Source organism: Molossus molossus, unplaced genomic scaffold (assembly GCF_014108415.1).
Source record: "Molossus molossus isolate mMolMol1 unplaced genomic scaffold, mMolMol1.p scaffold_m16_p_1, whole genome shotgun sequence".
Classification (NCBI taxonomy): domain Eukaryota; kingdom Metazoa; phylum Chordata; class Mammalia; order Chiroptera; family Molossidae; genus Molossus; species Molossus molossus.
The window spans coordinates 50,814,187-50,825,667 of record NW_023425344.1 but is presented as its reverse complement, the minus strand read 5'-3'; the positions used below and the strand labels follow the sequence as shown (position 1 = coordinate 50,825,667).

The following is an 11,481-nucleotide window of genomic DNA, read 5'->3' as shown; positions in this document are numbered from 1 at the left end:
GCTGGTTCAGACCTTTACATGTTTGAACCTTTCTGCCTTGAATACTTTTTTGTTGTTGTTAATCCTCACCTGAGGATATTTTTTTCCATTGATTTTTAGATTGGAAGAGAGGGAGGGAGAGAGAGAAACATCGATAGGAGAGAGACACATTGATTGGCTGCCTCCCTCACAACCCTGACTGGGGATGGGGATTGAGCCTGCAACCCAGGTATGTGCCATTGACTAGGTATCAAACCTGCAACCCTTCGGTCTGCAGGCCGACACGGTAACCGCTGAGCCAAACCAGACAGGACTGCCTTCAGTGCTCTTTCTCTAGATCTTTTAATACTTTACTTCTTAACAGTCTTCAAGTATTTGCTTAAGTATCACTTCATCAGAGGTTGTCCTGATTATCATCTTGAAACAGCCAATCGCCACCACTTTGTGTCTCCTCATCCATTCTTATTTTTTAAAGCACTCTCACTTATGTGTCTACTTTTTTTTTGACACACTAGAATGTAAGCTCAATGAAGGTAGTGACTTTCACTGCCTTCTTAATTGCTGATTGCTCAACTACTAGAAGAGTTCCTGCCTCCTGGTAGATTCTCAACAAATATCTGTGATATTAAAGATAACATCAAGCACATATAAACAATTTAGACTTACTTGAGGAGGTCTTTGAAAAGTTTGATTCACATGTGTTTTGTGACAATGTGGGTAGTTAAGTGTCCTGCAAGAAAAATGTGGTGCTGTACTTCAAGAGTCTATAGTGCATGAAAAATAGTGCTCTCATGATATAATGAGGCCATTTCTGAAATAGTCACAATACTTAAAAAAAATTTTTTTCTTTATTGATTTTAGAGAGAAAGGAAGGGAGAAAGAGAGAAAATAGAAACATCGATGAAAGAGAACATCAATTGGCCGCCTCCTGCATGCCCCCACTGGGGATTTGGCCCACAACCTGGGCATGTGCCCTGACCAGGAATCGAACTGGTGACCTTTTGGTGCATGGGTCGATGCTCAACCACTGAGACACACCAGGCTTTTAATCAATACCAGTCACAATACTTTTGACTAAAATGTTAACTAATGGAAACTTGGAAATTACAGCCATCAGTCTCTTATTTTTGATGTCTGAAGCCATTATCTATTTCTTCCTTAGCTTGGAAAATGATTTTTCATATCAAATTCTAAGATTTGTGCTTCATATCTCATTTAGATATTTAGATTGGCTAGAAGGGCATTTCTGCTCTGGAATTAAACAGAGTATATGAAAGCCAATTTATAAGTAATGATTAGGCAATCCTCAGGAATTTTTCAAGAAACATGCTGTGGGGAAAGCTTAATTTTATTACTTATTAACATGTTATTTCATGTTTTGTAATTGTATGAGGGGTTGTGGTACTCAAGAGGGCATCCTGGTGCCTGCTCTTCTAGCTTCGTCACCCTAGAAGTTCAGATCATCTCACTGTATTTTCCCTCATTACATCTTTGACCTCATGGTACAAGGCCAGGCTTCGGGCAGCATTAATCTTCATTTGGGTGGCACACCTGGGGACAAACCGGCGGCTCTCATGACAACACTGGAGATTTCATGTTATATTTATTGCTCAACTCTTTATTTTTACTTTGTTTGCTTAATGTTTGTGTGGGTTGTTTCAGTTTCTTTCTAAGATTATTTCTCCCCACAGCTCAGAGCTATGGGAAATCTTATCCAAAAATGGAAACAACTTTATCGAAAAGTCCCTTGGTGGTAGAAGCATCATGTGCATCTTGGGTAGTAGAAGCAGTAGTTGTAGGGCTGGTGGGGTTTGTTTTGGTGGTGGTGGGAGTTTCTGTGGTTGTAGTAGCTTGTGTTTGGGGTGCAGGGGTGAAGGAGGAAGGGTGCGTTGGAGGGTATCCAGGATAGAATATAGGTTCAGGTATATCTGATCTTGGTTGATATGGTGGATATGGATAATAAGGATCATAAGGGGGAGGAGGTGGAGGGCCAAAAGGAGGAGGAGGGGGTGGAATTCTCCCTGGGCCATTAGGAGGAGGAGGAGGAGGAGGAGGGGGTGGAAATCTCCCTGGGCCATAAGGGGGAGGGGGAGGGGGAGGGGGTGGAAATCTCCCTGGGCCATAAGGGGGAGGAGGAGGAGGTGGTGGAACATATCTTGGGTCAAAAGGTAAAGGTTGTGGAGGAAAAGGAGGTGGGTATGGTCTTCTGGGGCCTCTTTGACTCTCACCAGGCTGTGGGAAAAAGAAATAAACAATTTAAAATTAAATATTTCAGTGTCAAGCATACAAAGTTATACTCTTCTGTGGCAGGCAGAGTTCCGAGATGGCTACCAAGATTCCTGTTTCCTGCTGGAACATGCTGGCCTGACCTTATCCAGTGAGCCTTTTAAAATAGGTTCTACAGGTCAGAGACAGAAGTCAGAGAGATTTGAAGTTACAGCAACTGCTCTTCTCTTGGCTTTGGAGCAAAGAGCCATGTTTTGGAGAGGACCACATGGAAGTAAATGGTAGATGGGCAGGAGGAGCTGGGAATGTCACCTGGCTACGAGCCACAAGAAAGTAAAGACCTCAGCCCCCAAAGCAAGGGACCCAATTCTGCCAACAATCATGCAATCCTGGAAGAGGATCCTGGGTTCCAGAAAGGAACACAGTCCTGGCAACACTTTTTCAGCCTTGTCTGACCCTGAGCAAAGAATCCAACCAAGCCAAGGCCAGAATGCTAACCAAAGAATCTGTGAGATAATAAACGGATTTTAAAGCTACTAATTTGTAGAAACGTGTGCAGCAAGAGGAAACTATTGTATGCATTTAAGTCACACAGTCTGAAAGTCTGTATCAGAGCAGAGGAAGAGTTTCTCTTTTGCCCACTGAATGCCTACACTCTCAATAAAAGCTGAGATAGTATTAAATAGAAAAAAAAAAGAAAAAAAGACTGTAGGTAAAATTACTTTGCTTATAGTACAGCCTGTCGCTGGAATCAATTTCAAATGGGGAAAATGTCTCTTATATCTCATTTAAGAGTTCAGGATTGTTTCAGATTTTGAAAACTAATAAATTGTCAAGCATATCATTGAGCACCTCCTTTGTGCAGTATGCTGAAGTGGGAGCTATGGAGGTACAAACATGCCCCTCGAGAGTCTACAGGGCAAGTAGCTACAATACTAGAAGGTACAAAAACGGCCCAATAAGAGGCAGAATGATAATTTTTGGAGTTTCTTGCCTCAACTATTTAGAGATTGTGTGACTGTGAAATCCTTTTTGAGAGTCTCTCTTACCTCACCTGGAAAACGATGATCATAAAAGTACTCACATCTGAGGGTCATTGTCAGATTTTTTGTGAAACATTATTAGTAAATGCTTAGGGTAGTGCTTGGCTTAGGTACAGTGCCCAGTAAATGTGACATGCTACTATTTGTTATATTAACACCTAGGACAGTGGTTGTAATTTTTAAAAATACTATTTTTAGAAATAAAAATAGTTGAAAAATACTGCAGGAAACAAATATATTAGAGGTTTAGAGTGACTGGATAGAGGGAAGATTATCTCACTGAGAAGGCAGCCTCTTTTTTAAAAATTTTTTAATCCTCACCCGAGGACATGCTTAGAGAGAGAAAGGAAAAGAGAGAGAGAGCGAGAGAAACATCGATTGGTTGCCTCTGTATGTGTCCCACCTGGAGGTCAAACCCACAGCCAGGTATATGCTCTGACCGGGAATCGAACCAGCAACCTTTCAGTGCACAGGATGACACTCAACCAACTGAGCCACTTGGGCCCAGCAGAAGGCAACCTTTGAAAGGAGGCTTATGTAATATACACTGTGGAGAGGACATGTCAAATGGAGTGAAAGTATGTAAATGCTCCAGGGTAGGAAAGCACAAGCCTTATTGTGGGGGTTTAGGTAGGACACACAACTGCATTCCCTTTTTGGTGTGCTCAGGTCCTTCACCTATTTTTCTGGCATTGCCAGTTCCAAACTGTAGGATACTCCTAAGTTATCCCTTTTCTTGATTCTAAATTATCCCTTCACTTGCAGGTCCTCAGCAAGTGGTGGCAGATGTCAAAAGCCCCGTTCCATTATAAACGCAGGGTCCTTCAGCACGGCCCTGCGTTCCTTTCGAGTGCCGTGAATTTATGCTGCCCATTTCCCAGTAGCCTATAATTGTTAAGTTGCCAATTTTATTAAAATTCTCTATCTCTTCTTTAGCCCTCATCCACCCCACCAAGATGATTTTCCTGTTATTTCTGCAAAGTAATGCAGGCAATGAGAAATAAACTTGACTGATGACTGGTCACATACTTTCAAGTCATAGATATCTGGATATTTCCTTTTTCTTTACAAGCATTTTCTCAGGGCTCAGTCAGTTTTTCCTTTTTATTCCTGAACTTCAATATGTGCCTTTTAACTGGCTTGTTTTCCTCAGAAAATAACTATCGCCTACGTTACACTTTTAAACAGGTCCACTTTTGCCCTGGCTGGTTTGGCTCAGCGGTTAGAGCGTCGACCTGCAGTCCCGAGAGACCCAGGTTAGGTTCCCACTAAGGGCATGTACTTCGGTTGCAGTTTGTCCCCGTCCCTTTCACGTCGATATCTCTCTCTCCCCCCACCCCACCTGAACAAAGAATGGAAAAATGTCCTTGGGTGAGGATAAAAAAAACAAACAGATCCACTTTCAACCATGTGTTCCCTTGTCATCACTTGCTCTTCATCTCTTTTCCTTTACTTCGAAGCTCTCTGAAAAAGTAGTCTAGGTTTGTTGAGATTAACCCCATTTCTCATAGGCTAGTCACTCTTTAACCTGACTTCTGTCCCCAGAAGGCTAGGGAGACCCTTTTCTTGGTGTCACCAATGACACAAAAATGCCAAGGTGCAGCTAGCACGGCCGGTGTGGCCCAGTCCTCAATTTGGCCCTCTCTAGCTAGTGCTAGCTTTTTGAATTATGGGTGGGGGGGGTGGGGGGGGTGGGGGGGGTGGGGGGGTGGGGTGGGGTGGCATTTGAACCAAGGGCTCAGAGTCCAAAGGCTAGATCAAGGTGTTTCAAAAGTTTAATACTTGATTTTTAATTGGCAAGAAAACAAATCCTTAGTGTGGGAAAATATTTTACATTATTTTCATTGTTGAGACAATGAATTCACTGAAAGTACCCTGGTCTCCTAAGGATACCCTGAAATTGATCTAAAAGTTATATCTAATGAAAAAAATCTTCATAGTAAATATCTATTCTTTTCCTAATCTCTTAACCTAACCATAGTGATTAACTTTCTTTCCACAACTGAATAATGGTAATGAACTTTGTAAAAATGATGAAAATACTGTTAAAAATAAAAATAATCTTCTCAGTGGGCTATAATTAGAAGGTAATCTCCTGAATCACTTGGTTTAGGAACAATCCAGCTAAGATATGGATACTTAGAATCTAAATTTATTTATATTTTAATGGGATTGATAGTTGTCTACTTTAGGCTTTCTTTGAGGATTTAAGATAATGTCTGTAAGCATTCAGAAAATTACCTGTAACAGAATGAACACTCAAAAAACAACTGGATCAATAGTACTACTTACCTGCCATATTATTAACTATTAATCATCATGAATCTCATATTATTAAATTGGGGGAAGGCTTATTTCTATTTAAACTGCTTATGTTAAACTGCTTATATTATCAAAATTCTCAAAATTATTTTGCAAAAATAAAAAATCATTGTTCAGGTAATTAATACCTAGTCTTTAAAATAAGAAAGCATTTTTTCTTATAGTCTGAGGACATGAAAATATTGAGTATCAACTTTAAGACCAGATAAGTAAGATATAATATGACCTTTTAAACATGTCAGTATATTTTATTGGTTTATAAAAAATCAGTAATATGGCCAAGGCCTAACTGATTGAGAAAACTATAAAATGGCCTCCTTTTATTCAAGTTTCTGAGAGTAGATAGAAGGAGAATTATTTTATGTTTCAGAATGATATAGTTTTATGTTGCCTGCTTTGTGTAAGTCCTAGTGTCTTGTGAAAATAAGAGACTTTTTCACTCGATAGAATAGATTTTACAGTTTTTTGTAGAAATTATTCTACAATTAATCTCCTTTTCCCCAAACTGGAATTAATTTATCCCTACTTTGAGATTGATTATTATTTTACTACTTAAAATAAAACACAAAATCTTGTGGCTTTTTTAATCTCTTAAAACTTTGAATTTAGACGCTTCTGTGGTACTTAACCCAATCCTTTGCACATGGTAGGTGTTGACTGATATAAATGTTTATAATTTATCAAAAGTTGCCTGAGTCCTTGGCAAAATGCCTATTTCCAGGTCCTACTCTCAGACACTTATTCTGGGGGGAGGCTTGGCTTACTATATTTTTAATAAGTGAGTCAGGTTACTCTGAGTATATGATCCATGAATCCTATGTTGATTAAAAAAAAATTCTAGCCCAACCGGTGTGGCCCAGTGTGGCTCAGTGGTTGAGCGTCCACCCATGCACCAAGAGGTCGCCGGTTCGATTCCTGGTCAAGACACATGCCCAGCTGTGGGCCAAATCCCCAGTGTGGGGCATGCAAGAGGTAGCTAGTTGATGTTCTCTCTCATAGATGTTTCCATCTCTCTCTCCCTCTCCCTTCCTCTCTCTTAAAATCAATAAAGAAAAAAAAAAAAAGCTTGGGAATCATCCTTCTTAAAAAACAAAAGAAAATTCTATTTGAACTACCCCATTATATAGATGAGGAAATAGAGTCCCAATAAAATAAAAGAACATGTTTAGGTATATTTAAAAAGTGTCATTAAGTATGTTGGATCAAAAATTTGCAATACATTTGTTTACCTTCTTGAGAAATTGCTAATGTATGGGTGCCCATATTTACATATGTCTGCATAACGCAGTCTAATATTGTAGATTTAAATAGTTCAGTGTGGTAGCTATGAGCCATATGTGGTGATTTAAATTAAATTGGATTTATAATTTAAATTCAAATAAAGCAGTAGAACAGTGTTTCATCAATGACTGGTAGCTACTAATGTATAAGAAAAAGTAACATCAGCAATGTGAAAAATTTGACTAGTTGTGATGAGAAAGATGTGAAGATGTGATTGATTAATGAGACTTACCGAGAAACAGGCTTCGAGGGCCAAAAGGCCCAAGAGTATGCACAGTGGTTTCATCCTTACGGTTACCCCTGAAAATAAGCACAGTGGCTGATCAGTATTCTTTTTTTTTTTTTTAAAGTGTCCCAACCACTCATATTTGATGTCGTGCAGGAATAGTAATGCAGCATTTTAAGAAAATTGTCTAATTTTATTTTGGACTCAGTATTAATATGGAGCAATACTGTTAGGCTTATGACATGTAACTATGAAATCATGAAATTAGTTTTCACTTTTCACTTGTAAACTAACATTGGAGATAATAGCAAAGAGTCGTTCATAATATGTTTTATGTGATAGAAACTTTTATGAGTTAGGTTTTTACTTTCTGAAGTAAGTACTGTATCTAGTAAACTGATTCTTTTCTTTTCCTTATTATTGAGATATTCCAAGAAATACAATTTAAAACATAAGATTTAGTTATGACATTATGTCAAATACATATCTATAGAAATCTTTAAAACAATGTAATTGTTATTTTAAATATAAAGGTGTTCAAATTTAAATGTGTCCATTTTAAAGGACAGTTGAACCTTGAACAAAACAGGTTTGAATTGTAAGCATCCACTTCTATACGTTTTTTTTTTTTTTCCCCAGTAATTATACAGTAGGCCCTCCATAACCCCAGGTTTTACATCCATAGAGTCAGCCAGTGGCAGATTGAAAACTATTTTTGATCCTCCCATTGGGAATCTGTGGGTGCAGAGGGCCAACTGTATGCCTTGTTGTGCACCATTACATAAGGCATTTTAGCATCCACAGATTTTGGTTTCCATAGGGGTCCTGAGGGATAACTTGTATGCCAAAAGTTATACTTGGATTTTTGACTGGTGGGGGGTCAGTGACCCTAACCCCTATGTTGTTCAAGGGTCAACTATAGTTTAAATAAAAATTGTCACGTAATATGTATCCTAGTTTTAATAACGTTGTACTAAGTTATTTTATTTCATAATAAGCAGTCTCAAATTCCCAAAATCCATGTAATGTACATCAAAGACCAGCGCAGAGAAAAGAGAGATGCTCAGGTCTTTTAGTCTCAAGTGACTTTTACAATATACTTCAAGGACATGATGGCTCGTGTTCTGCGAAGGCAGTGCAAACTAGCTTTCTAGTAGTTAATTCTACCCGTCAGTTGTGTGTGTTGCCTGAACAATCCAATTCTTGAAAGAAACTTAGGGACATATTTCACTGAATATTCAATTATATATGCATATGGTCATTTCTTTAAGTATCAATTTTCCTTTTACATATTGTAAAACGTTTTATAAAACAAAGACAAAACTAATAATAAAAATATACTGTAGAACAATTCTATTCTCTTAGAATACATTTTATAGCATTCTGGTCATTATGATGCTCAAAAAATGGTAAGGTACATTGGGGGGAAAAGTTGATTGTGTAACTAGATGGATTAATTGTCCCAAGTGCTCAACATGAATGCTTTTCTCTAACATATAGAATTTCACAAAATTTAATGCATTTTGTGGCTTACCAAATTTCATGTAATGCACATATTATTCTTTTAGTGAAAATTAATGTTCTCTAAAAAGCCCATGAAATAATATTTTAACAAGCCTCAGAACAAAACAGCATGGTACTGGCATAAAACAGACATATAAATCAGTGGAACAGAATAGAGAGTCCAGAAATCAACCCACACCTTTTATGATCAATTACTTCTTGACAAATGAGACAAGAAAATACAGACAGGGTAAAGATAGTCTGTTCATTCAGTTTTGTTGGGAAAATTAAACAGATATGTGCAAAAAATGAAATTAGACCACTTTCTTACACCATACACAAGAATAAACTTAAAATGGATTAAATACTTAAATGTAAGGCTCGAAATCATAAAAATCCTAGAAGAAAACATAGGCAGTGAGACCTTTAACATTTCTTCTAGCGATATTTTTTTCTGATTTATCTCCTCAGGAAACAAACAAACAAAATAAACAAATGGGACTACATCTAACCAGAAAGTTTTTGCACAGCAAAAGAATTCATCAACAAAATGAAAAGACAACCTGCTGAATGGGAGAACATATTGGCCAATGACACATCTATAGGGGGTTAATATCTAAAATTTATAAAGAACTTATGCAACTCAACACCAAAAAACCAAAAACCAAAACCAAAACAAAACAAAACAAACAATCCAATTAAAAATGGGCAGAAGACTTGAATTGACCTTTCTCCAAAGAGGACATAGAGATGGCCAATAGACATGAAAAGGTGCTCAAAGTCACTAATCATCAGAGACATGCAAATTAAAACCTCAGTGAGATATCATGCCTCACACTTGTCAGAATGGCTACCATAAAAAAATCAACAAAACAAGTGTTGACTAGGATATGGAGAAAAAAGAACCCTCATGGACTGATGGTGGGAATGCAGATTGGTGCAGCCACTGTGGAAAACAGTATGGAATTTCCTCAAAAAATTAAAAATGGAACTGCCTTGTGCCTCAGCAATTTCACTTCTGGGAATATATCTAAAGAAACCCAAAACACTGACTTGAAAGAATATATGCAGCCCTATGCTCATTGCAGCATTATTATAAGAGCCAAATTTGGAAGCAGCCCAAGTGTCCATTAATAAATGAATGGATCAGAAAGCTGTGGTACACTTGCACAATGGAATACTACTCAGCTGTAAAAAAGAAGGAAATCTTTCTTTTTGCAACAGCATGGATGGACCTAGAGAGTATTATGCTAAGTGAAATAAGCCTATTAGAGAAAGACAAATACCATAGGAGTTTACTTATGTGTGGAATCTAATGAACAAGATAAGCTAACAAAATAGAAACAGACTCATAGGTACAGAGAACAGACTGATAGCTGTTAGAGGAGAAGGGGTCTGTGGGCTGAAAAAAGTAAAGGAACTAAGCAAAAAACAAACAAACAAAAAAACACAGCTCATAGACACAGACAACAGTGTGGTGATTACCAGAAGAAAAGGAGTGGAGTAGGCAAGGTAGAAGAGGGTAAAGGGGTGATAAATGGTGACAGAAGATACAATTTTGGGTGCTGAACACAATATAATATACAGATGATGTATTATAGAATTGTGCTCTTGAAACCTATATACTTGTGTTAACCAATATCACCCCAATAAATTCAATAAAAAAAAAAAAAAAAAAGAAAGTCTCAGCAAATTAGTATGCAAAGTAAAAATTCTTCAGTTTATATTTCCAAGTACTTACGTGAGGATCCTTTCAGGGCCGAGTGTTCTGCCGGTCAAAATGTCTCCTGGCAGTTACTTTCCAAAGATGACACACGGAGGTGAGAAAGAACAAGAAATCAAAGCTCCTATATATATTGCAGTGGATTGCTAGTGCTAAGGAGGAGAGGATAGTTGGAAAATACAAACTTCTAGGTTGATGTTCTTTAAACAAAGATAGAAAAGTGTCATTGCCAATTTGGCAATCTTTTTCTGCAGGTTTTTTTTTTTTTTTTCATTTCTGAGGAGCTTTGACCCATTCAATATTTGGTGTTTCCTGAGGAAACAGATATTATACAATGAATCATAATGTTCTTTGTCTCAGTAAAATAATCTGGAGCTTGTGGTGCACTACTGTCTCTTTCTTTTAAAGAAAAAGCTCAAGATGTTCTATTTCAAGTAATTTTAATGTTCCTCTTTTGTTACATGTTGCCATCACCATATTTTCTATTTTATCTAAAAGTTTACCACATTATATGGAAAATTAAATGTCGAAATGTTTTTACATTGAATTCAAACACAATATAGAGGTAATTTGTGGTTCTAAAACCTAGAATTAAAGTTAGAAGTCGTTATTCAATCAGTGTTGCTAAATACCACACACAGGATACCATGACCAGTTAGCTCATATATAATGCTTGAGTTTTGGACTACTGTTTTATATATTTTAGGCTTAATGTTTTTTTTTTTTTTCATCGAAATAGTAAAATTGTATTACTATTTTATTCTTATGTATTTCTACGTATCTAATCATCTATGTATTATTTTTCCCATTTATGTAACGTTGGCATAGTTGAGTCATTGTTTTTGAAGGATAATAAAAATGAGTGCTGGGATTAAGATTTACTTATTTATTTTTTATTTTTAACGTATATGCATGTATGCATGACCAATGGACATGGACAACAAAGCTGGGGACAGGGCGGGGGTTGGGTGGGGAGGGGGGTGCCAATGGGGTAAAAAAGGAGAAACATCTGTAACAAAAAAATAAATAAATAAATGGGATTAAGATTTTGACCTAAGTTTTGGAAATATCGAGAAAGGAAAATTTAGTGTTAGAAATGCAAGGAGAGTTAGAAGATTCATGCAGTATAATCTTAACTATATTTGAATTCTCTGTGTCTGTGATTGTTCAAGATATTT

General features: G+C 37.2%; 1 protein-coding gene across 1 annotated transcript; it reads right to left on the bottom strand.

Moving 5' to 3' along the window:
* Positions 1–1,689: 1,689 nt before the first annotated feature.
* Positions 1,690–7,137, bottom strand: SMR3A (submaxillary gland androgen regulated protein 3A). The gene is made up of 2 exons (XM_036245821.1): positions 7,084–7,137; positions 1,690–2,211 (listed from the first exon to the last, which is right to left on the bottom strand). Exons 1-2 carry the CDS (start codon positions 7,135–7,137, stop codon positions 1,690–1,692), a joined length of 576 nt encoding a protein of 191 aa, XP_036101714.1.
* Positions 7,138–11,481: the final 4,344 nt, after the last annotated feature.

Coding starts and splice junctions, on each gene's coding strand:
- SMR3A (XM_036245821.1), bottom strand. CDS start 7,137: ATGAAACCACTGTGCATACTCTTGGGCCTTTTGGCCCTCGAAGCCTGT. Junction 2,212..7,083: donor CCCTCGAAGCCTGTTTCTCG/GTAAGTCTCATT, acceptor TTTTTCCCACAG/CCTGGTGAGAGTCAAAGAGG.